This window comes from Lipotes vexillifer, unplaced genomic scaffold, assembly GCF_000442215.2.
Source record: "Lipotes vexillifer unplaced genomic scaffold, Lipotes_vexillifer_v1.1 scaffold469, whole genome shotgun sequence".
NCBI classification, from domain to species: Eukaryota; Metazoa; Chordata; class Mammalia; order Artiodactyla; family Lipotidae; genus Lipotes; species Lipotes vexillifer.
Genome location: NW_006788006.1, coordinates 374,333 through 398,600, shown reverse-complemented (window position 1 = coordinate 398,600; position 24,268 = coordinate 374,333). Strand labels below are relative to the sequence as shown.

Here is a 24,268-nt window from a genome sequence, read left to right as displayed (position 1 = left end):
ATATTCAGTGAAAAGAATCTAACTTCCATCCTCCCTTCTTAGGTAACAAGTTTTGTATCTATGTACATATTCTTCCAGAGTTTTTTAATGCAAATATATTTTTGTTTTCCCCTATTTTACACAAAAATATAATTACAGCTCTGTTATATTTTGATATTTCCATCTCAAGACAGAAATGTTCCTCAGTCTTTTTTTGCAGCTGCATAATATTCCACTATAGATGAATCCTAGTTTAACAGATCACCTACTGATGGATATTCATAGTTTCCAATCTCTTGCTATTACAATCAATGCTGCAGTTAATAAGCATGTAGTGTTTTCAGTTTGCACTTTTGAACTTATATCTGTAAGGCAAATTCCCAAGAAGTAAGATTCCTGGGTCAAGGTATATATGAAGTTGTAATGTAAAATAGACAAATCACCAGGCTATGGGTCTACAGGGTGATCTTACCTCCCACCAGTCATGAATGAGACTGACTGTTTCTTCACTGCCTTGGTGGTATCGGGATGCTTTAACAACAAACCTAACATGTGACGGTCCCTACCCCCTTAAGATTAACAGGGCCCCTCACTGTCTGTCTTATAGGATAATAACCATTGCAGGGCCAACAGGGAGAGGGACCTTCCTTTTGCCTCTCACAGGCACATACTTGGGCAAAAGATTTTGAAGATCACATTGTCACTCTAATTTATGGTTTCTAATCCAATTCTATAGGACAACGTTATTTTTTTTCTCTTTTCAGTCCTGTTTCTGTGGGAGGCCATCATGTTTTGTTCACTTGCAAAGCCATGACATCATTGGAAAGGCCTGCTCAGTTATTTTTCACTTGGCAAATTTTCTCCTTGGACGAGGAGACTCCAACCAGATATAAGACATTAAATTTGTGTGTGATGTTATACAAGGTCTTGGTGTCATATGGGGGATATATAAATTATTAGATCATGCATGTAGTTTGTGAAGTGGTCTAAAACAATGATTATATATAATTTATATGTAAATTATTAATCAACCATCCACACGAATATTCTTATTTAAAAACCTCATTTTTTAGAAGATTGTTTCCAGGTTTAATATATTCATGGCTATATTCTAACTAGTCTAAAAATACTCCAGTATCATCTTTTTCTTTAACAGCCACTGGTTTCCCTTTACTAAACTTGAGAAAATCATTCTTCTATGGTCTGTGTAGCATCAGGAGAGAGGGTTCAATCATTATCAAATGCTCACCCATTATTTCTTTGCTGTTTATGTCATATCACATTGGTTTAAGGGTGCAAGTCCCCCCAGGAAAAAGGCAGGTCCCAGTCACATGCTGGTGTCATGGGGAATGTGAATTGTGGGTAAGGAGGAAGACAAAATGTCAACCAGAGCAAGCTAATTCTGGAGGACTGCCTGCAAAAGGAAGGGTGGCCAAAAAAGACGACCCAGAATGACCTGCTCCTCTGTTCTGTGTCAGGACCAACTGAACTAAAATCACTGGCTATTTTGGGAAACCGTCTCTGCTATCATTTCAGATGTTTAGTGCCTAAGGGCAAGGGGGAGTCTTTTGAATAGGGAAAAGTATGTATTCTTTTCAATACATACTTCTTTTGTGATTAATATTCAATGTATTACAGTTGCAAATGTTAAAGTCTAGTTTTCCTCAGGTTTTAAATTTAATTTACAAATATTGTTGTTCTTCTTATAAAGTTAGAAATTTTTGAAACAAATGGAACAATCCCTTTCACTGGTTCTTTCATGAATTAAGGTTACCAAAAGGCATCTTCCTGAACATCTAAGCCACTGGTGATATTCTCTTAGACATTTTAAATGACAATTACAGAATTTATCTGAACCTTCAATTCGTGGTGAGGTGAGGGAGGCACTGGGGAGGCAGTGATTAGGTCACAGCTGGAATCTAGAGCTGGTGTTTTTTGTTTATTTGAAATTTTCTGAATGAACCTATGTGTTAATTCATTTGTCCTTAAAAACTCCACATTGTGTTAAAAACTCTACTCTGTTCTTCATTTGCCTGGGAGTCCTCAAAGACATAAGATCCTGTGTCCTCCACTCATTTTTCTATCCACCTGCAAACAAAACCAGCAAACGGTGCGGAGGCAGTCGTCCGAATGCAGAGCCAAGGAGGTATAGGTGTGGCTCCTTAGCCTGCAAGCCCCTGGTCTTCCGTCCTTGAACCCACCAAGTTTACTCCTACTTCAGGGCCTTTGAACTCTCTGCTCCCTCTCCCAAAGGCCTCTTCCCCAAGATATTTGGAAGGCTAGCTCTTTCTTATCTTCCTGACTCAGCTCATTGTCACCTCTTCTGATGCATCTTTTCTGGCCTATCTCTCTAATACTGTGCTCTGCCTGACACTCTATCAGATCACCCTCATTAATTTTCTCACAGTCGTTATCGCTCTCTGAGATTATTTTTCTACCTGTTTATTTGTTTGTTATTTTAATTGCCCATCAGAAGGTAAACACCAGGAGGGCAGGGACCTGGTCTGTCTTTTTCACTGCAATGTAAATGAGTGAGTGAATGAAATTTCCTTTTAATAGTGGCACACCATAGGTTTGTTGCAAGGGTGCAAAGGAGTCAATGATGCCCAGCATCATTGGACTAGAACAGTTTCTAGTCCACGGTAAGGACCTAATTCATGAGATTTGTAGCTATTAATATTATTTCCTAACCTTGAAGTTTTACACATAAAAGAACCAGAGGGAAAGGGAGATGATCAACAGAGTGACTATAGAAGGCTATTCCATGGAATCTATGAGGATTATGAAGAAAAGAGGCAGTGGGATGGGAAGTGGTAGATGTAGAGATAAAACAGAAATGGTGGAAGAGAGAAAAGTGTTGAAGCTGAGTGATGAGTCCTTGGGGTTTCCTAATACCATTCTGTCTACTTTAAATTTTCTAATAAATGTTTCAAAAATGAAAGCAAAAAGGAATACAATTACTTTTGAGTGAGAGATTTAGGTAAATAATTTTGTAGAGTAATGATGTTGAGGTTTATTTGAAAAAAAAAAAAGTCAAGATCTAGCAAAGCTACAGTTAAATAGAGCTCTCAGTGTAAGCTTACATCCTTTAAAGGATTTCCCTAGGGTACGTCAGAAGTCGGGGAGCCAGGGACTTTTGGCCCCATGCACTGTCCTGACACCCAGATTTGGTTCTTTCCTTTTACTCTTCACTAAAAACCAATCAATCAATCAAGGTCCCTGAACATTCTCCTGCATCCAGGAAAAATTATAGATAGGCCCGAAGTGTGAACTTCTACCAGGAAACAAGGATGCTCTCAAATTGCCAGGGCAACGCTGAAAGGACCAAGGGGCCAATTTAAAGGGGCTTCCACTGACAAGCAGCTACAATTTAAACATCAAAAAGAGAATAACTTTAGCATTAATTGAAACAAGATGAATCTAGGAAAGCTGTCGAGTCTTATTGACAATTTAGCATTAAATGTAACCCAAAAGAAATATGACTCACGTGAGACAACTTTCTGTGGAGCTTATTGCCCAGTCCAGCTGGTTCTTTGGTGTTAATTGTGTTGCATTGAATTTGTTTACTGTCTCCCCAAGGAAGTCAGATGACAACTCTTACGTTAGCTGAGGCACAGACCAAAATCCACCTAGAGAAGAGTGACAGGACTGAGTGATGGTCCTGGCCTCCCAGAGTCCTGGGTCGGCTTGGAGGGGTTGCAAGAGAACCTCTGGCAGTCCGGAGCCTCGGATGCAGGGACCGTACTGACTCATCTCAAATTACTATGAAAAACACGAGGAAAAAAAAAGAAATTGGGTCAGCAGGGGAAAGCCTGGGAGAATTCTTCCAAGTGGGGTCCAAAATTCTTCACTCTTCTAGAGCTCTAAGTTGCATGACAGGGCCCTGTCATTCTTGGTTGGGTTTACATCTGTAAACCCAGGTAAGGCATACAAATAAGTATAAAAGAGCAATGATAAAGAAATGGGCCCGATATTGATTCTGTGTGTGTGTAAGTTATGTGAAAGCAGGTGGCCTAACAAGTTTTGCCATCACTGGGCTATTTTTGGTTATGTTTTGTCTGCATTTAAGATGTGTGAAATTTTAGGGAATTCCCTGGAGGTCCAACGGTTAGGACTCGGCGCTTTCACTGCCAGGGCCAGGATTTGATCCCTAGTCTGGGAAATGAGATCCCGCAAGCTGCAAAGCGAAGCCAAAAAAGAAAAGAAAAAAAAAAATGCGTGAAACTTGAAAGAGAATTTGATTTACCACTTTGATGTTTTCTCCACTCGACTTTCAAGTTTCACAGAAGTCCTGGGAAAGAAGTTGCTTCTCTCACGTGTAAGTTGGTGTACCGTTAGGTGTATGAAAGTGTGAACCCCATTTTCCAGGCTGCACTGCAAAAGTCCACATCGTGTGTTTCTCTACTGACATCTCTCCGGCCGGGAACTCTGTTTCGGGGACTCCAAGCACCGCTGGTCTGCTTCTGTGAAGCCTTCGCTGCCTTTTCCCCTTGATCTCTGGAGCCCGTTTCTCAGCGCACCTGTCACTTCGCACAGGCCCGAAACAGATGCGCAGCAAGTGAGGATCGGTAAAGAAGGCGGCTGACCGAGACACCTCTGGAGAGACTGATGGTTCTTTTTACTGTTCTGCACTGCCGCCCTGGACAGGTTGATGAGGAGGCTCAGGATGGGAGTGAAACCAGTCAGGGTAGAAAAACTCAGACTCGCTCACGGTGTTGTCTGTAAGGTAGAGGTTGTTGCGATAGCCAGGAGCGCCGAGCGGGAGCCAGTCACCAGCAGATCACTGGCAGAACCAGGTGCTTTTCCGGCTGTGCTAACTTGAATTTCTCTCGGTGCCCTCTTTCTTCCCCCATTCTCCGTCCTTTAGCACCGTCTACTATTTCCTCTACCCCACATTTGCTCACCTTATGTGATGTGTCTGTGCCTCAGTGGCCTCACCTACAGTAGAGGGAGACACCTACAACAGGACCAGACACAGTCAACATGATGTGAAAGACGGTGTGGTTATTACTGCTGTCTTTCCTGTGAACAATTCCCCGGCCTGACTTCCACTATACGTTTCCAACGCACTCCTTGTACTTTTAAAAAACATCTCATTTGTCGTTGAGTAGCATTCCCACCTTTTGCTGCCTCCAAATCTTCTAGGATTTTAAGTTCTGTGAAGTCTGGCTCTAATGACATAGACCACCTGCTTTTGCACTACAGACCTAGAGATGTGGAACATATTAGCTTGAAGGGAACTGGTAATAGATTGGAAAAGACAGGAGTATGGATAAAACTGTAAAAGTGATGTGTACTTTTATGCACATACATTCCGGCAACAAATGACAGAAGTAGGCAAGTTAACTGGAAGAAACTGTTTTGGCAGGGGAAAAAAGGAGAAAGAGAACGTCCTTGTTTCCGCCCGGTTTCGAACCGGGGACCTTTCGCGTGTTAGGCGAACGTGATAACCACTACACTACGGAAACACATGGCTCCTCAGTTTCCCATAGCTTTTATAGGACTTATGATCATGGTCACTGTCCAGAACCCCATACTCATCCGCTGGCTCAGAGCCCCCGGAACCATTCTGCCCTGAAATACCGGTCCCTTGGTGGCCTTGGGTAACAGTGTTTGTCAAACTGTGGAGCGCGATCCGTTAGTGGGTAGTGAAATCAATCAAGTGTAGCAATTAAAAAAAAAAAAGTGTGAATGAAAGCAGCGGGCCTCGTGGGAGGGAAGGTAAAATGTGGCTTGAGGCTGGATAACCCTCTCCATTATCTCTGTCTTCTAGGGAGATGGCTGCCAGGTTTAAATTTTCAGATAATTTGTGCTCTATTGACAGTTAGATCTAAAGGGTTCAAATACATTCAAAGTATATGAGATTTGAATATATTTTCGTCAAAGTGTAAATTAGATATGAACAAGCAACAATGAAATTAATTTTACATATGCTTTCAATATAATTATATATTTCTAAGAAATTATACAAAAATATTAAGAATAAAGGGGGGATTGAAATTAGTGAATATCAAATTTTAAGTCGATGTTATTTAAATAAAGCTGAAAAAAATTTATTAAATTTTGAAACCGTAGTGAAATCTTTTAAGTATTTTATAAAAATAAAACTCAATTTCCAGAATTGGGATGAGGTTTAACATATGCTATATGTAGATCTACATGTATGCAAATTTAAGAGTAGTATCGACGGTATAATATTGCAAAATGTTTTTCTGTTGCCGATGCTTGTCCCAAAGACCTAGGTAACCAGGAATTGGAACAGAGGCTGAGTCCTACTGAGTAGGGATCCTTAAAGTGTCTGTGACACGGAAGGCCCTCTCCCCCAGAGCACAGGGCAGGAGGCCCTCTTATCCAAGTCTAGTTCAAGGTTACCAAGGGGCCTGCAAGTAGCCCAATCCATGGACGCTTTACCACTTTCCCTTCCTAGACTATAATTTGACTCTACCCACTTGTCGTCCCTTTTTGCATATCTCGACTCCCTTGGCTTCAATGGAAGCTTTGCTGCTGGCTTTCCTCCTGTTCCAACTCCTCCTTCTTGTACCTGAGGCCATCTCCCTGAGGGTCAGATCCCAGCTCACAGCTTGACCCACACTCTATCTATCCCTGCAACTGAGACTCCAGCTAAGACTGCTCTCCCCTGTTTTGCACATGTCCCTTTAGACGTCTCCCAACTTGTTCAAGACTGAACTCATTACTCCTCTCTCCTCTCTCCCCCACCACTTCCAATCTTCAGTATCCGATCTCGGTTGTTAAACCATCGAAAGCAGAAATCCAGGAGACCCCTCTCCTGCCCTGAGTTCAAACCATACATCCAGCTCCTTCACCACTTCTCCGGTCGGCTGCTGCCTTGCCCCTGGCGCCAGCCGCCTCCTGTCTGGACCGTGACTGTTTCCTTCCGGCCCCTCTCCCTGACGCGGTCTCAGTGCCCTCACACCTCCTGCTCATCATTCCTGAAAGAATCCAAGACGTAAATCAGTGCGAGTCCTTCTGCCTCTGCAGCTTTTACTACCGTTCGAGGAAAAGACCAAAGATCCTACCATGCGTTTGCCTAGCGTCTGAACCTATGAACGCCAAGAGCAACGTGGGTCACTTACTAGCCCAGGGATTCTAAACCAGACCCGGCCCGAGGGGCGGCGGTGGGAAGAAAAGCAGGAACTGTAGCAAAAAGCTCGGGCGGGCGGGCCCTGGTCTTGTTGGGAGACAGGGAAGAGAAGCTTGTCCACTTAGGATTCTCTCTCTCTCTCTTTTTTTTTAACACCTTTATGGGAGTATAATTGCTTTACGGTGGTGTGTTAGTTTCTGCTTTATAACAAAGTGAATCAGTTATACATATACATATATCCCCATATCTCCTTCCTCTTGCCTCTCCCTCCCACCCTCCCTAACCCACCCCTCTAGGTGGTCACAAAGCCCCGAGCTGATCTCCCTGTGCTATGCAGCTGCTTCCCACTAGCTATCTATTTTACATTTGGTATACCGTGTATATATGTCCATGCCACTCTCTCACTTTGTTCCAGCTTACCCTTCCCTCTCCCCGTGTCCTCATGTCCATTCTCTACATCTGCATCTTTATTCCTGTCGTGCACTTCGGCTTTCTCTTAATGAAAAAGCCAGAATCTTTTAGGAATGTTTTGCAGTCCCACTAAAGGTGGTAAGAAATAACCCTGAAACCACTTTGCAAACGAATCCACAAGCATTTGTACAAGACAAAATGCCAAAGTTCAAACTCTTCTAACACCGTCTTGTTTAGACCCAAACGTTCCAAGAAAAGACCATAATAATACTAACTCCCCAGGGACGCGTGAGGTAGGCCTGTACTAGCAACTCTGCCTATTTTACCAACTCTGCCCATTTCCTGTCCACACTGCTCTCAGACGGTGTCATGCTAAATCCTCCCTAACGCTCCCTTTTGATACACTTCTGAGACCGAAGGTGGTACTATCCTTCACTTAGCAAGTTTAATAAACCAGCTTTATATAATCAACAGACTCCTCTCGTGGTCTGGTATGTATGTGGGGAGACTTCTACAGACGGAAAATAGAAAATGGGCTGAATTTACAGGACTAAGGAACAATAAATGGAAAAGAATGACTTCAAGTGAAGTTAAGGAAGAATTTCGTGACAAGACCGGTAAACTGAAGGTATTCATGTTAGGGTGTTCCAAGAAAGGACATTTTAACGTTCCTTTATGTGTAGGGGGAATGTGGAGGCTGGGATGTGTGGGGCAACATTTCACAAAAGATCGACTCAATACCGAGCAAAACGAGAGTATACTGGACATGAGGGTCTCGGACATCGAAACAGGACGGCGGCGGTGAGAGCGCGGAATACTAACCTCTAAATCACCTGGTAAGGTGGTCGCTAATCAGGGGGCCCTGGGGTCCTACCGCAGCTTCCGGGGGTCACTCAGTGCCCTCCCTCCCAGGGCAGCTTGCCCGGGACACGCGGGCAGGTCGTCTCTTAAATAGAGGGCGCCTAATACATGTTGAGCGCTGATAGGCGGATTTCAGTAAGCGGAATGTGGTCTAAGGAATAGGCCCCTAGGCATTTGCTCGCCGGCAGTCACCCTTCACTCTCCCTTTCGGGAAGCGATAGGCCTTAGAGCTGGGGGCACTCCATCTAGAGGGCGGGTCTTGGTCTGGAGAACACCTTGCTGCCCTTGCATCAAAAGCTCTTTTTTTATCCTCATTTCCAAAACTAACTAACGCCCAACGTGGGGCTCGAACCCACGACCCTGAGATTAAGAGTCTCATGCTCTACCGACTGAGCTAGCCGGGCGACTACTGAGGGAGCTTTTTCCGTCACAAGGGACCAAGATTCACAAGCAAGGATGCAGGCACACTGCTAAACAACCGCAGAAGTATTATGGAGCGCCAACTGTGCGCCTGGCTCTGCCCTAATGACTAGGGCCGAGGGGTCCGAAGTCTACGCCCCCTCGACACGGAAGAGGTGGCCGTGCAGGCGTCCGGGGGGAAGAGCAAAGAGATTAGCTGAGGTAACGAGACCTGAATTTACGTTGGAGCACTTATTCAGAATATAGACTGCTACGGTACCGCCTCACGGCCAGTCTCCGAGAAACAGAAATAGAGATAAACACACACTTGTCCTTCATGTGACAGCCTTCACTCTCCGGGATGCCGGAGAGACGGTGACTAGGACCAAAAGTTGTTTCCGCCCGGTTTCGAACCGGGGACCTTTCGCGTGTGAGGCGAACGTGATAACCACTACACTACGGAAACACCCACAGCTACAGCACTTCTGATAATACCCTGAAATCTACACGTAGCCGGAAATGGCAGGGTTGAGAAACACCACAAATCCAGAGGAACAAGGGGCTCCCATCAGGGGCCGGCTGAACCGTATTCAGGTCTTGTGGCCCCATTTTTCTGTCACAGTAGCGCTCGCAGCTCCCGGCACGGCCTAGTACAGTTCACGCACGAGGATTCGTGGTTTTGGCGCGTTCGGACCACCACTTTAGAAAGCACGTCCATTTGGAGCTTCCCCAAGAGGCGGGAAGGGCCTCGAGATCAGGGTCAATTCTGCGTGCCCAGCCCTGGCATCGTGCAGCGTCCGACACTCGCTGGGGATTCTGTACATGGACACAGGTCCTGTAACTTTCCCCGCAGTTTTTGTTTTTTAATTTTTAATTGAGAGATATATATATATTTAAAGCATCAAATATTATTTCTATTGCACAAATAATCTATTTGGCAGAGTTGCTCTGAGTACCACAGCAGTATCTTTACTGATGCCGTTCTACATGCCCCCTAGGATTCTCTCAAGTAAAATCAATTCCGCAAACCCATTCTGAGTCCCTGCTCTTAGACTGCGACTCCACGAAGACAGACCTCGAGGTTTTCTGGGCGTGGAGCACGCGTGGTGCACAGCTCAGAAAGTGTTAAATGAATCGACAGCACTTGGGGAAATAAACTTTTTTTTTTTTCTTTAAGGCAATACATTGACATGGTTCAAAATTCAAAACACACATAAAGACATTTACGGAAAAGTGTCCTTCCTATCCTGGATCCTCAGACTTCCCAGAGAAACTAGTATTCTTCCAGAGATAGACGACGACGATGATAATAATGGGTAGCTAAAACTTGTATCTCACTTACCATGTGCTAAGCAACATTCTAATAGCTTTGCATTACATTAATTTCACTAAGCCCTCTGAGATAGGAACAACTGCCCTTACTTTATGAGTAAACACAAGACTATAAAGCTATTACATACATTTAACATCCTATTCCCCCCCCCACTTTTTACAGATATACTCTACACACTATTCAGCACCTTGCTTTTTTCACTTCAGAATACTGTACATTTTGAAGAGGATTCCCTTCTTATATCTAAAGTGTTCCAATGTGTGAATGTGCATGTCATGATTTGCAACCGTTCCTTTACTGATGGCAATTAGGAAAGTTCATCTAAACGATGCGATAGTGACCGACCGCAGTTTCTAAAATGGGTGTGGAAATGCCAACTACAGAGGGGAGGAGGAGGGGGAGGGTCTCCGGTCCCACCTCCACCGCACTTCTACAGGCCCCGCCCCCTAGTCTCGGAGGGACGCTCAGAGCCCTCAAACAACAAAGTCCTTCGCCTAGAAGGGCCGGAAGTACTTCAGGGCGCTCACCGACCGCCGCCCCTCCGCTTCCGGCATCGGCGGTGCGGAGTCCCTGCTGCAGTTCTCTGTGTCCGGTCGGTAGGATGGCGCCGGGCCGATGCGGTCATAGCACTGAGAGCAGACGGGCGCCAAGCCGTTCCACCGTCCCCCGAAGTTTATCCCCAGTGGCGGGCGATGGGGGAGGCCGAGCTTTCTGTTTCGTCTGCGTTCCCTGCTCCCTCGCATCACAGAGGCGTGCGCCTCTGTCTTTCTAGGTCTCCCGCCCTGTTCCCGAGTGCCTGCTAGAGCGTCTTCTCACCGTTTTCTGTCACCCAGGGGCCCGGGGCGGGTAAGGGTGGGGAGAGAGGTAGAAAGGGATGTAGCGTGACCGCGGATGGAACTCGCGAGCTTGGGTGGCTCGCAGCACCGGAAGTGTTGGGGGGACGGAAATGAGGGGGCGGAGCCAGGAAGTGAGGAGGGGCGGGGGTTTATGAGGAGGCCAAGGGAGCTTTGGGGTAGATTTGCACTCAGGGCCACCTGAGGGACTTGGGGGTAGCGCTCAGCTGTGTCCCCTCCCCTCTCAGGGACACGGTTGTTGTCTGGGAGTAGGGAACTCTGCGGAGGGGTGGGTTGTCGGGAGGACATTTCTCTGGCTGCGCTTGAGGCAAGGTGTGTAGAGGCAGGGCTGGGGGTGGGGCTGGGTCGTCAGGGCGTCTGAGAGGGAAGACCTCCCCCGCCCCCCACCCCCCACCCCCCCACCGCCCGTCTACACTGGCTGACTCTGGACACTAAGATGGCTGCCGTTGCCATGGCACCCAACCCTGTGCAGACCCTTCAGGAGGAGGCGGTGTGCGCCATCTGCCTCGATTACTTCACGGACCCTGTGTCCATCGGCTGCGGGCACAACTTCTGCCGAGTGTGTGTAACCCAGCTGTGGGGAGGGGAGGATGAAGAGGACAGGGACGAGTTAGACCGGGAGGAGGAGGAGGAGGACGGAGAGGAGGAGGAAGTGGAGGCTGTGGGGGCCGGTGGGGGGTGGGACACCCCCATGCGGGATGAAGACTATGAGGGTGACATGGAGGAGGAAGTCGAGGAGGAAGAGGAGGGTGTGTTCTGGACCAGTGGCATGGGCGGGTCCAACTGGGAAAACATGGACTATGTGTGGGAGGAGGAGGACGAGGAGGAAGACCTGGACTACTACTTGGGGAACGTGGAGGGGGACCTGAGGGGGGAGGATGAGGAGGATGAGGAGGAAGTGCTGGAGGAGGACGAGGAAGAGGAGCTAGATCCCGTCACCCCACTGCCCCCGCCTCCAGCACCTCGGAGGTGCTTCACCTGCCCCCAGTGCCGCAAGAGCTTTCCCAGGCGGAGCTTCCGCCCCAACCTGCAGCTGGCTAACATGGTCCAGGTGATTCGGCAGATGCACCCAGCCCCTGGTCGAGGGAGCCGTGGGAACGAGCAGGGCATTTGTCCCAAACACCAAGAAGCCCTGAAGCTCTTTTGCGAGGTGGATGAAGAAGCCATCTGTGTGGTGTGCCGAGAATCCAGGAGCCACAAACAGCACAGCGTGGTGCCATTGGAGGAGGTGGTGCAGGAGTACAAGGTGAGAGAAGTAGAAGATGGGAGTTTACTGGGGGTGGAGAGAAAGTAAGAGGAGCTGGGAAAAGGAAACATGTCTTCCCCCCCGCCCCCCCTCGAAGAACCTCATGTACTGTTGAGCTGATTCTCCTTACTTAAGCACTTACTGGCACCAGGATGGGTTAGAGTGAGAAGGATCCTGGACACAGACAAAGTAGACACAGTGAAGAAGACCAGGGAAGACTGGCTTCCTCAAAGGAGATCTGGCAAAATTGGTGATGCCATATCTCTGGGCTTTGTCACTGCTCTTTTACACTTCCACTGTCCCTAAGTAATAGGAATGCAAGTGACAAGCCCCTAGGGCTTTACTACCAGTCTCATTTAACTCTGGGTGACAATTGTATCCTTGACTAAAACCCCTAGCAATGGAAAGAACTTGGGGCTCAAATAAGAAGGGGCTCTGAGGGGCAGGAATGTAGTATTGACTACTCGTATCAGACCCATACGCTCCTCACTTGCTTTCTAAGACGTTCCCCACCCACTCCAAGGTACAGCTTGGTTCTCTCCGTGGATCTGCATCATTCTGGTGTCGTGGCCAGGGCTTCTTACCTTTCCTGGGAATTCAGAAAAAAAGGGAGAGGTTTTTAAGTCAGAAGACCTGGCTTTTAGTCTCTGAATGTCTTTGAACTTTAATTTCTTAGTATGTACCCCAGCACTGTACTAAGCACTTTTCATGGACTGTCTCATTTAAAACTGAGAACAATCCTGTGAGTTTGATATTTGTAGGGAGGTTTGTATTCCTCCCTTACAGATTGGGAAACAGAGATTTAAGTAATATACACAGGGCCACACAGCTACTAGTAACTGATGGACTTGGTTATGACCACCCCCCGCCCTGGCCTATACTGTTAACAGCGTCACCGCCGTTTGGATGTCTGTTGTTTGTTTGACTTTTCTGACATGTGACTTTTCTTGGAGTCTGATTCTAGTTTAGTTAATATCTTGCCTCCTACTTCTCATCCTGATTCTTTGGACACAGATAAAGGAGATTTGTGTGTGAGACAGCCAGTAGAAATAACATTATTTAGCAAAGGCCCAGATGGGTTTGTAGCAGTGGAACCGGGAGGAGAGGGTAGCTTCTTCTATGTAGTCTGCACAAAGCTTTTTTGTTTTATGACTTGCGTTTTCACACCTTCCCCTGATTCCTACAGTAACGTTATTTAGGTATTATTATCATTACCCCAGTTTTAGAGTGAGATGTCTAGAGCTTCTCAGCTGTGAGTGATACATACAGCTAATACAAACCTATACCCCTCATGACAAGTAACTATTCCTTGCACACAGTGATTGTCAAACGTGGCTGACTGTCCCAGTTATTAGTGGAGGTTTTCAGAAGTATAGTGCGCCCTACTGTTAGAGATTCTGAATCAGTGACAGGGAGAATATCTTTAGAAAGCCCAAGCTAGTATGGGAATCACTGAACTGGTAATACCGCCTGCCTTTTAGGCCCTACATTATTAGGGGAGACTGTGAGCTCCTTTTGTCCTTCCATTTTGTATCCCCTCAGTTTCTAGTTAATTGTACTCATCACACAATGTGCAGTCACTTTGTTAACTGGATCCCAGGGCAGAATATTCATGGGCATTCCACCCCTTCTCCACCCTTCCCTTGCAGAACTCTTCTGAAGAGCTTCTGAAACTGGATTTTAATTTATGTTAGCCATAGCTGTTGAATGCCAGGCCAGTAGAGCTGTGCAATTTGGAGAGGCCACATAGACACAAATAATCTGATCAGCAAATGCAAATACATAAGTTTCATTATGTCAAACTAATTTGAGTGACTCCCTTTCTAACGTACAGGGTATTTTACAGGCAGGGAGTTTCTTTTCAGGTATGTACACTAACTAGCATTAGCTTGGCACACTGTTGTTTTGTAGAGATATTTCCTTATTGAATAGGTAATAATGCATAAATGATGTATAAATAAAGCTTCAAAAAAGTTAAACGTTCTTGAAACTTTCTCTTAAATGGTACTCTATTTGGATTTGTGTGTATGAATTTTTTGTCAACAATTTAGGAAAGATTAAATGAGAACTTTATGCATCATGAATTCTGACTTAATAGAGTTGAAATTATTGTGGAGAAAAGTAGATAGTAATAGCAAAAGGCAAAATTTTGTGTATTTTATGTTATGGATTGATTGTAATTTTATTATGATTTTTTTCTTCGACCAGTTAACCTGTGCAACAACTACCTTTTGTGCTCTGGGACACTCACCTCTTTGGATCAAGGGTCATTATCAGGCTGTCATTGGCAGCTGAGGCTTGGGTAGGGAATTTTAGATAACATTTAGTACTGATCTTTTGCTCCATGCCAGACACTGTGCTAAGCATAGCACAGTTCCCTTTTTGAGATGAGGAAACTGGAAGCACGGCTTGCCTCGGGCTGCATTCAGGTTCAGATCAGAGTCTAGGCTTGAGCTCTTCTATGCTGTATTACCCCTCAAGGAAAAGGAGAAGGCATAGAAGGCAGAAGGAGGCATAAAAAAGGAAAGAGCACAAAAGTCGGGCTTATCTCATCCATTCTAGTCTAACAGCCCTTTTAAAGCAAAAGATTCTGCTACAGATGATTAGAACACAGGGCTCAAGAGCGTATTTGCTGAGAGAGTTAAAACTTTAGGAGGAGAGGGTATTTGTTTTCCATTTAGCAAGTAACTGAGTAGGAGAGAAAGCCAGTGGACAGAGAGAAGCATAGAAATTACAATAAGTAAAGCAGGGTTCCTGCTGCCATGAGTCTGTGTGTCCTGGGGGCAGCACACTTGTAAATGATTGCAGTGCAGGGGAGTATTGTAAAGGCGTATTCATGTTCCTTGGGATCACAGAGGAAGTTGGGGACCATCAGGGACATGGTCAGGTAGCTGGGTTTTAAAGGAAGAATGCCTTGGGCTAAGTGTAGAAGGGCAGCCCCAGGCAGAGGGAACAGCATGGATAAAGGTATGGAATTATGCTCAGGAAAAGACAAGTTTTATGTGACTAAAACTAAGAGTCTATGTTGAGGGGGTGTAGGAGGGGAGGTGTAGGAGGGGAGGCTAGAAATGAAGGAGCAATGAGAGCCTCATATTTTGCAAGTCATGGAGAACTGTTGAAAGATTTTTAGCACAGGTGTAAAATCATCAGAAGAGTATTTAGAGATGAAAATTATGAGGAAGATTGCTTATGAGGGGGAAGGGACTATAGGTAGGAACATTCACATGGAAGGACTTTGTGTGGTGAGGGGCTCAAGCCAGGTTTACTCCAATTCTGAGTGTGGGGCTATGTAGTCATCAGGATCCTACCTTTATTTTTAATTTTAATTTTATTTTTTTTACTTTTTGGCTGTGCTGCATGGTATGCGGGATCTTAGTTCCCTGACCAGGGATCGAACCCTCGCTCCCTGCAGTGGAAGCGTGGAATCTTAACTGCTGGACTGCCTGGGAAGTCCCAGGATCCTGCCTTCAGAGCACACCCAGGGCTTTGTACATGAGAGCAGGTAGAGGGTTGGAGGCATTTGTCATCAACTGAAGAGAAGAAAGGGGAGGAAGGGAGTGTGATGCTCCTTTGATACCTGTGATGGTGATCAGGCTTTGACCCCAACCCAAAATGGAAGAATGGGGTATGTGGGCTCTGAGAACAGGTGCCTCTCGCATCCCAGGCCTCTAATCTTCCTTTCCCCGTTTCCTTAGGCCAAACTGCAGGGGCATGTGGAACCACTGAGGAAGCACTTAGAGGCTGTGCAGAAGATGAAGGCCAAGGAGGAGAGGCGGGTGACAGAGTTGAAGGTGAGTGAATGTCCTTGACAGGGCTCCGTGGTCAGAGCAGGGAAGATGGGCTCTCACAAGGGGTGACTAGATCCGCTGAAGAGGGGCAGCCAAGGCGTGGGAGAGAGGTAGACACCTTCCCAGGGTTGTGAGGAGAGAGGAACCTTAGTGGATCAAGAGGCATGTTTGTTCCTAGGTTCCAAAATGGAGTGAAAAGGGTTTAGCTTGGAGAGGGTTGGTGCCTGGCCCAAGGCTACAGAACAGGTTTACCATCCCAGACACCTAACCCAAGAGCTGCTGCCCCATACTGCTGTGCCCACCACACCAGATAACACAGAGGGCAGAAGAGGGCAAGGCAAAATTCAGATACCAGCTATCAGAGAAGCTCCAGGTTCCAGGATAGATGGCAAATGGTGGGCAAAGCAGCCCTGAGCATGAGGGGAGGAATGTTAGCACTGCAGAGACCTAATATCTTCTAGTCCGGTGTTTCTCAGCCTCTTTTTTTATTATTGCTCACCCCTCCCCAAGGAGTATTTTTAGATATTTTCCCCCTAATTCCCACCCCTTACCTCTGCCTCTTTTTATAAGGCCGGGAGGCACTGGAATAGCCTGGCACTGAGCTTTGGAGACCAAGCCAGGGCATCCTTCCTGTCTGTCCTCTTCCCCCATCCCTCCAATGCCTGCCACCCTGAGAGGGTGGCTGAGCCTTGCCACTTCCCAGGGCCCGTGCTCATTCATTGCCACCTACACATTAGGGACTCTGTTGCTGGCAGTTGCTAGGCACTGAGTGGTGAAATCTGAGTCTGGGAGTTGGGGAGTTATCTTGCTTCTAGCCAGTTGCCCAAGTTGAGACTTTTGGGCTCCTGGAGTGCAAAGGTGTCAGGATCTGAGTTTCACGGGGACAGAGAGTGAAACTATTTCCTTCACCCACTTGGCCAGCCAGGACTTTCCTCCCCACTCTGGCCTGTTACTTTTTTTCCTAAGAATGTCTCCAGCTTATATCTGGGCGAAAAGTGTGCCCATCATCTGGGATTGTCCAGCCCAGGCAGATAGGGTGGGAATGGGCAGAGGTTTTCTCTCATTATATATAGAATTTACCTACATAATAATATCCTTGATTTTGCCTCTTGGCCCATAAAGTGTAAAATATTATCTGACCCTTTACAGAAGAAGTTTGCTGACTCCTGATCTAGAAGGATGGGGTGACTTTCCCAAGGTCATTAGTGGTATATCCAGGACCCTAATTTCATATCTTGATTCCTGAATTTTTTATTCATTTCAAAAACTTCTTACCAGCACCTACTCTGTGGTCGGCACTGTGCCAGGGTCCGAGGACCCTGTGGCAACAGCGCTTACAGAGAAGTGGGTGAAGACAATGTTAAAAGATACTCCACTGTAAATACAACATTTCAAATTGAGATATATGCCATGAGGAGATACAAGGATATTTATGAGGGTGGTCCTGATTTAGATCTGGAAGAGAGATACTTCTCTTAGGAACGTTTAAGCTTAGACCTGAAGAACGAGTCAAGTTAGGTAGCCAGGGTGGAGTTAAGTGTTGCAGGCATTGGTTGGTGAGTTTGGGACCTGTGCCAGGAGCATGGAAGTGGCGCCTGCTAAAGCCAGGAGATGGGGAAGGGGACAGGGCCCTTTTTCCATTCAGAATGTAGGGCTCCTTTGCCTTGGATTGAGGGGCAGCAGTTGCAGAATTGGAGGTTTATGTTTCTGTGTGTTGAGGTGGTATCCACCATCCCCTTTGCATCATCCCAGAGCCAGATGAAGTCAGAGCTGGCAGCTGTGGCCTCAGAATTTGGGCGGCTGACACGGTTTCTGGCCGAAGAGCAGGCAGGGCTAGAGCGGCGCCTCCGAGAGATGCACGAAGCTCAGCTGGGGCGCGCGGGAGCAGCGGCCAGCCGCCTCTCGGAGCAGGCTGCCCAGCTGAGCCGCCTGCTGGCTGAGGCCCAGGAGCGGAGCCAGCAGGGGGGCCTGCGGCTGCTCCAGGTGAGCAATGGCCCCTTCCCTATCCACCCTCCAGAACCCTGTGTCTGCTCTGTCAGGCGGTGCTTACCAAACACCTGTCCAGAGCTGCCTCTCTTCTCACTGGGAGGAACCCACAATGATTTAACCTGAAGACCAAAAGGTTTTTGAGGCTGCAGAGTAGTTGATGCCAAATGTGGTGCGTGTGTTGATTATACGCAATGAAAAGAACGAAGATTCTGTTCGTAGAAGGAGGGTTTTAAGAGTTGAGGAAAGAATTCTTGAGTGACATCCTGAAAAATATAACCAAGTCGTATTGTGAAAATCCTTTTACTGGGGTTGAAAATTCTATTGGGCCCACAGCAGGATGAGTTAAATTAGGCATACTGAGGCATAGGGGTGGTCGAGATGGATGCATGTTTACTGAGGGCCTTGTGTCCTTTTTCTCACTCCCTTGTTCAAGTTCAGTTCTTTCTCTGGCTGGAATCAGATGGGGAGAAGGGAGCCATCCCTGTGCAGCTGACTCTCTCTTTGTCTCTTTCTCCCTCTCCCTCTTTTTGTTTCTGTTATTCTCAGGACATCAAGGAGACTTTCAATAGGTGTGTTCCCACCCTTTATCCTTTGTGACCCAGTGGCATCTGGTTCCCCATCCCTGCCTCTCTTGGATATCCTGCTCCTCTCCTTCCTTCCCCAGGACCCGAGTTTCTGCCTCCTGGACCCTCTCCTTCCCCTCAGCTTCTGCTCTTCCCTCTGGGAATATCATGGTCCCACCCCCTGCCCGGTCCCCTTCCTCCAGGTGTGAAGAGGTACAGCTGCAGCCCCCAGAGGTCTGGTCCCCTGACCCGTGTCAACCCCATAGCCATGACTTCCTGACAGACGCCATCGTGAGGAAAATGAGCCGGATGTTCTGTCAGGCTGCCCGAGGTAGGGAGGTCATCTGTTTGACCTTCCTTTGCCTTTTTCTTCACATACCTGAGATTGGGTTCTGAGGGAAGTTGGGCCCTGGGGGGAATAGTGGGTGCTGAGATGGAGCAGGATACAGGGAGGCCAACTGGGGGGAGCTTCAAGCCAAGAGTAGCTTTTGTCCTAGTCCAGGTAGGTGTTGGGGAATAACAGCTGGGGCCAGAGGGAAACAGATGGTGTTTTGGTGTCCTGGAAACAGAGTGGGGAAAGAGAGAGAGCCCCTAGGAACTTGAGCCTGGACTCTAGGTTGGGGTGGGGAGCTGAGGACAGCTGGATGGTGGGGAGGGAGAGAGGTGAAGGGCAGGGCAGCAGGAAAGGCCAAACCTTGGAGGTAGCTGCTAACGGGGAACAGTCGTTCCAGCCTTGGCGTATTTGTTCTCCCTCCTCCCAAGTGGACCTGACGCTGGACCCTGACACGGCTCACCCGGCCCTGATGCTGTCCCCTGACCGCCGGGGGGTCCGCCTGGCAGAGCGGCGGCAGGAGGTTGCTGACCATTCCAAGCGCTTCTCGGCAGACTGCTGTGTGCTGGGGGCCCAGGGCTTCCGCTCTGGCCGGCACTACTGGGAGGTAGAGGTGGGCGGGCGGCGGGGCTGGGCAGTGGGTGCTGCCCGTGAATCAACCCATCATAAGGAGAAGGTGGGCTCTGGGGGGTCCTCTGTGGGCAGCGGTGATGCCAGCTCCTCCTCTCGCCATCACCACCGCCGCCGCCGTCTCCACCTGCCCCAGCAGCCCCTGCTCCAGCGGGAAGTGTGGTGTGTGGGCACCAATGGCAAACGCTACCAGGCACAGAGCTCAACGGAGCAGACACTGCTGAGCCCAAGTGAGAAACCAAGGCGCTTTGGCGTGTACCTGGACTATGAGGCCGGGCGCCTGGGCTTCTACAATGCAGAGACTCTGGCTCATGTGCACACCTTTTCGGCTGCCTTCCTGGGCGAGCGTGTCTTCCCTTTCTTTCGGGTGCTCTCCAAGGGTACCCGTATCAAGCTCTGCCCTTGATCAACCTGCCACCCGCAGGGGCCCCTCTGGTTAGCACTGGGGGGGCGGGTGGTGGTGGAAAGTAGCCCATAAATTTGGGAGCTCAAAGGCTCCTCTATTTGTTACTGCATTGCTTCCTGCTCCTCCTTGACCCCAGGCCCCTGCTTCGCCCTTAGGAGCCTAATGAACTCCCCTAGCCTCCAGCTCAGTCTTCTCACCTACTGTTTGTCCAACAGTTCTGCATGGGTCCCTGATGAGAAGTTGCCTGGTCTTCTCTCCCTCCCTCTGCCCAGGGATCTGAGTTTTTGAGTAGGGGATGAGGGGAGGTTGTAATCTCATTATAAACTTCCCTTTCCCCATCCCTGTTCAACTCTCATGTCAGTTCTGAGACTGGAGGATTTGGGCAAGACTCATGACAGCCCTCACTTCCAATTCCATTTTCTGATGCAAATTTTAGCTAAGGGATTTGGAAGCTTTTTGGGGGGAAGCAGGCTGGGAAAAGGGTAGACCTGGATAATAAAGTCTACTCTCTGGGGGAAGTACGAAGGATTCTAATTTTTCTTCCATCCCCAATTTCTACCTCCATAGACTGGCCAGAATTTAGCTTCAGTGAGAGATCTGGAATGGTCGACATGATCAAAACTCCATACATCACATCACCCAATAAATGATTCCTCCCCCACTTCCTTTTTTTCAGCACTTAATCTAGGAGCAAAGCTCCTCCCCTCCCCAAACCCTCAGGTCTTTCCACTGCCAGGCTCCTTTCCCTTTTGTTCAGTGGAGTTCCTTTTGTCAGGTTTCCAGCCTCTCTTCTTTGCTTAGTTCCCTCCATTTGGTGAGCCCTGGAGGGGAGCCTGGGGACAGGGATTTGAATCCCTGGGAGGAGAGCCTTGGGCAGAATCTATTTTTCTAGTAACCCTTTGCCTTCTGTCACTTATCAGCTTTTGTCCTCTGCTTTGATGGCTGGGGTCAATTTATGCTCCTGGGGGAAAGGGAAGATGGGTTGTGTTGCGGAAATAAAAAGTTTATTTGCTGCTTTTGTGGAGTCCACTCCTTTAGAAAAGTATAAACTAAGGAGATGCCGCCAAATGGAGGACAGATTAATTGTACCTTCCCTATCAGGTGTGATTCTGTTTCAACAAACTGAGGTATAACTCTTAACCCCCTCCATTTGAATACCCTGCCTAGCCTGTTACTGACAGGCCCCTCAGAATACCGACTTGAAGAACATTTGCCACTTCTTTTCTACCACTGCTACGAGACTTTATACCATACCATGGCCCTCAAGCCCAAGACTCAGACACACTACATCTCCAAAGTCTTTTTATATGTCATTATATCTAGTTGAAGTCCCACTAAATTGAAGTCAAAGAAAAGACTCATTGCCATTATGAGTTGGAGGGTATATGGAAGAGACCTCAATATGCTGCACATGTGTCATTTAGCTGCCACTTGAAGAAAAGCCATCTCTGTGATTATATTTATTAACACCTCCAGACCATCCCACACTATTTAAAATCTTCAATTATGGAAGGAGTGCAAAGGAGTCATTAAGCAGCAGCTCTTCTGGTGAGGTGCCTTGCCTTAAAGCAGGGGTCCCCAACCTCTGGTGAGTGGCGGGCGAGCAAGGAAGCTTTGGTCTGCTGCTCCCCATTGCTCACATTACCGCCCAAACCACCAAACTCTCCCCAAGCCCTGGTCCGTGGAAAAAGTGCCTTCCATGAAACAAGTCCCTGCTGTCAAAAAGGTTGAGGAGCGCTGCCTTAAAGGATTAAAACAAGAAAAGCAAAACCTTTTTAACCAGAGCCCCAATCTGATGCAGACTGCACAAACCTGATGAGTTTCAGGAGGTTTTCAGAGAAGACACTCACTATAAAAGAAAACCAGTTTAATTTTTAAAGCTCTCCCATGTTTTTAGCGGGTGCCAATGGTCACCTGCCACACTCGCACCAGGTTGTCTGTGTAGCCAGCAAACAGAGTCTGCAAGGGAGAAATGACAGGTTAAGTCAGAGCCATGGAATTCTACAGTCCTGCTACTGCAACAAAGATGGCCCTTCTTTTTAATCACCCACTACTATTCATGGGTGATTATGTATTCCTAGAGGAAGCAACAGCTGGCAGTAAGCACTCACAGGTTTGTAAACTGGTCAAGTTAATCAAGGTCTTAATTGAAGACAGGTAACCACTGCCCCATGGACCACAATCTTCCTACTGATGCTGTGTCAGTAAAATAACAGTAAGCCATCATTTTACTTATGTCAAAGACACTGGTTTTATAAATGGCTGACGAGCAGAAAGTGAGAAAGGTTAAAAGCGGAATCACCTGAGGACAGACCCACTTACCTGGCCATCAGCAGACCAGGCCAGAGAGGTACACTGAGGCGGCTCTGCCTTGCTGCTGGTACTGATAACTTCTTGCTTCAGTTCATCTACAATGATTTTGCCCTCCAAGTCCTGGGGAAGGGGTAAAACCAGGGTGAGGACACTCAGCACTTCAATGCCACTCTCAAAAGCGTCTCTGATCTGTAATTGAGTAATTCTCAAAAGAGAATGATTTTTCTGCCCCCTTGGGGACAGCTGGCAATGCCGAGAGGCATTTTTGTTTGCCACTAGTTTGCTGCAGGCATCTTGTGGGAAGTAGAGGCCTGGGAGGCTGTTACACACCCTAAAGTGCACAAGACTGCCTCTTACAACAATGGATTACCCGAAGTGTCAATTGTGCTGAGGTTGAGTAAATTGCTACACTTGGTCATCCTTCTTTTTTAGTAGGCAAAGATCTACCACCACTGCAAATCCCAATCCCAAGAAGTTTTACTCATTCTTCTCAGGTATCCACTGGCAGTGTGATGGTTCAGTTGTTCAGGAAGTTCAAATCCCACCAGTGAGCCAGATGACACATTGGGAAATAACATTGCCGGGGATTGCAGAGCCAGGTATCTGGCCTCAACTGCAGCCCACACTCACCCAGATCTTGATGCTAGGGCCCGTAGCAGCACAGAGCCAATAGCGGTTGGGACTGAAGCACAGGGCATTGATGATGTCCCCACCATCTAGCGTGTAAAGGTGCTTGCCTTCATTGAGGTCCCACAACATGGCCTGGCCATCCTGGGTGGACAAGGCACGAGTCAGGGCATTGCGACTTCTTCCGGATGTTAATCCCACCCACCTTGTCTCAAGATTCTGCCTTAATTCTTAACTGCTTATCATAGTACCCTGACCTCCCAAAAGCCAATTTCTCAAGTATCAACATTTATCTCGGTATGCTTTTCCTTTAATACATGACACCTCACTAACCCTATCAAGAGTCTCTGACAACTTCAAAATGCATCACTATAAGCTCCAAAAACACAGGATCCTAATCTCAGCAGCAGCTTTAAAAATCCAGCTTCACAGAAAAGGATCTCTTTTAAAGAGCATACCATATCTACGTCATTTTCAGAATATTCTTCAGGAACACTTACTCTTAAATTGCTATCTCATTATCTTAGGTTTTCTAAGACACTGTCCCCCAATGAGTAGGAGACTCCTGGCCACTGAATACCTTGCCTCCAGAAGCACAGAGGGATCCATCTGGAGAGACGGTCACAGTGTTCAGGTAGCCTGTGTGGCCAATGTGATTGGTCTTCAGCTTACAGTTTGCCAAGTTCCATACCTGAAATTGTGGGTCATAGGTGAAGAACCTGGCCTGGGGATCCATCAGGGTCAAGAGGGCGCTGCTCAAATAAAAGGTACGGCACCGTGCTTAGAAGTATTCCTGGATAGGACAGCCAATTTCCATTCTATCAGTAGCAAAAAAAGGTCTAAGAATCTGTCTTGGCCACGTTAAGGACAATGAGGATTAAAACTGGGGAGGGAAAAAAAAAAAAAAAGCTTTCTGTGTTGCCATCTTACAAGGGACTCTGGGTTCCCAATTAGCTACTTCAGACCAAATGTCAAAATTTAATGGCCTGTAATGAGAAAATATCAAGAAGAAAATGGTCAGTTGAGGAACAAAGCTTTCAGACTGACCAACTGGGAGGCAGTGGGAACACATTCTGGTTGGCAAAGGCCTTACACCCTGGGTCCAAGCTCACCTTGACCAACTTGTCCCAGCCACAGGAGACAATAATGGGATTGCTGCTGTTGGGCGAGAAGCGGACACAAGACACCCACTCCGAGTGGCTCTCATCCTGCAAAGGATGGAAAGGAAATAAGGAGAAACTGTCTTGTCCCATGAAACTGTAGACCCCCACCCCTCCCCTCAGTTACGTGGGATGTTGACAGTCTTGTATTCATACCTTCAGAATCCAAACCTTTAAGATTGACAGAACCCCTTTAGGTTCCAGATGAGGCTTGAAATCACCATATAAAGGCACCATTAAGAAGGGTGGGAGAAAGTGTTCAACATGTGCTCCCTA

At 47.3% G+C, this 24,268-nt stretch overlaps 2 protein-coding genes and 3 non-coding genes across 5 annotated transcripts in view; 1 reads left to right on the top strand and 4 right to left on the bottom strand.

The window, feature by feature from the left end:
* Positions 1-5,374: 5,374 nt before the first annotated feature.
* Positions 5,375-5,447, bottom strand: TRNAV-AAC (transfer RNA valine (anticodon AAC)). Its single transcript has one exon. It is a non-coding gene; the product is annotated as a tRNA-Val (tRNA).
* A 3,237-nt stretch (positions 5,448-8,684) lies between these two features.
* Positions 8,685-8,757, bottom strand: TRNAK-CUU (transfer RNA lysine (anticodon CUU)). The gene has a single exon. It is a non-coding gene; the product is annotated as a tRNA-Lys (tRNA).
* A 388-nt stretch (positions 8,758-9,145) lies between these two features.
* TRNAV-CAC (transfer RNA valine (anticodon CAC)) lies at positions 9,146-9,218 on the bottom strand. The gene has a single exon. It is a non-coding gene; the product is annotated as a tRNA-Val (tRNA).
* Positions 9,219-10,618: 1,400 nt separating this feature from the next.
* Positions 10,619-20,908, top strand: TRIM41 (tripartite motif containing 41). The gene is made up of 6 exons (XM_007460953.1): positions 10,619-12,185; positions 15,881-15,976; positions 17,726-17,956; positions 18,509-18,531; positions 18,729-18,856; positions 19,288-20,908. The coding sequence occupies exons 1-6, from the start codon at positions 11,376-11,378 to the stop codon at positions 19,890-19,892; spliced, it is 1,893 nt and encodes a 630-aa protein (XP_007461015.1). The 5' UTR covers positions 10,619-11,375; the 3' UTR covers positions 19,893-20,908.
* An 840-nt stretch (positions 20,909-21,748) lies between these two features.
* RACK1 (receptor for activated C kinase 1) overlaps positions 21,749-24,268 on the bottom strand; it is a 4,619-nt gene continuing 2,099 nt past the window's right edge. The window contains exons 4-8 of the mRNA XM_007460952.1: positions 23,945-24,040; positions 23,413-23,523; positions 22,836-22,976; positions 22,215-22,325; positions 21,749-21,851 (exon numbers count right to left, since the gene is read on the bottom strand). Of these exons, the coding sequence (XP_007461014.1) occupies positions 21,786-21,851; positions 22,215-22,325; positions 22,836-22,976; positions 23,413-23,523; positions 23,945-24,040 (525 nt within the window). The 3' untranslated portion in view covers positions 21,749-21,785. The remainder of the gene's footprint in view (positions 21,852-22,214; positions 22,326-22,835; positions 22,977-23,412; positions 23,524-23,944; positions 24,041-24,268) is intronic.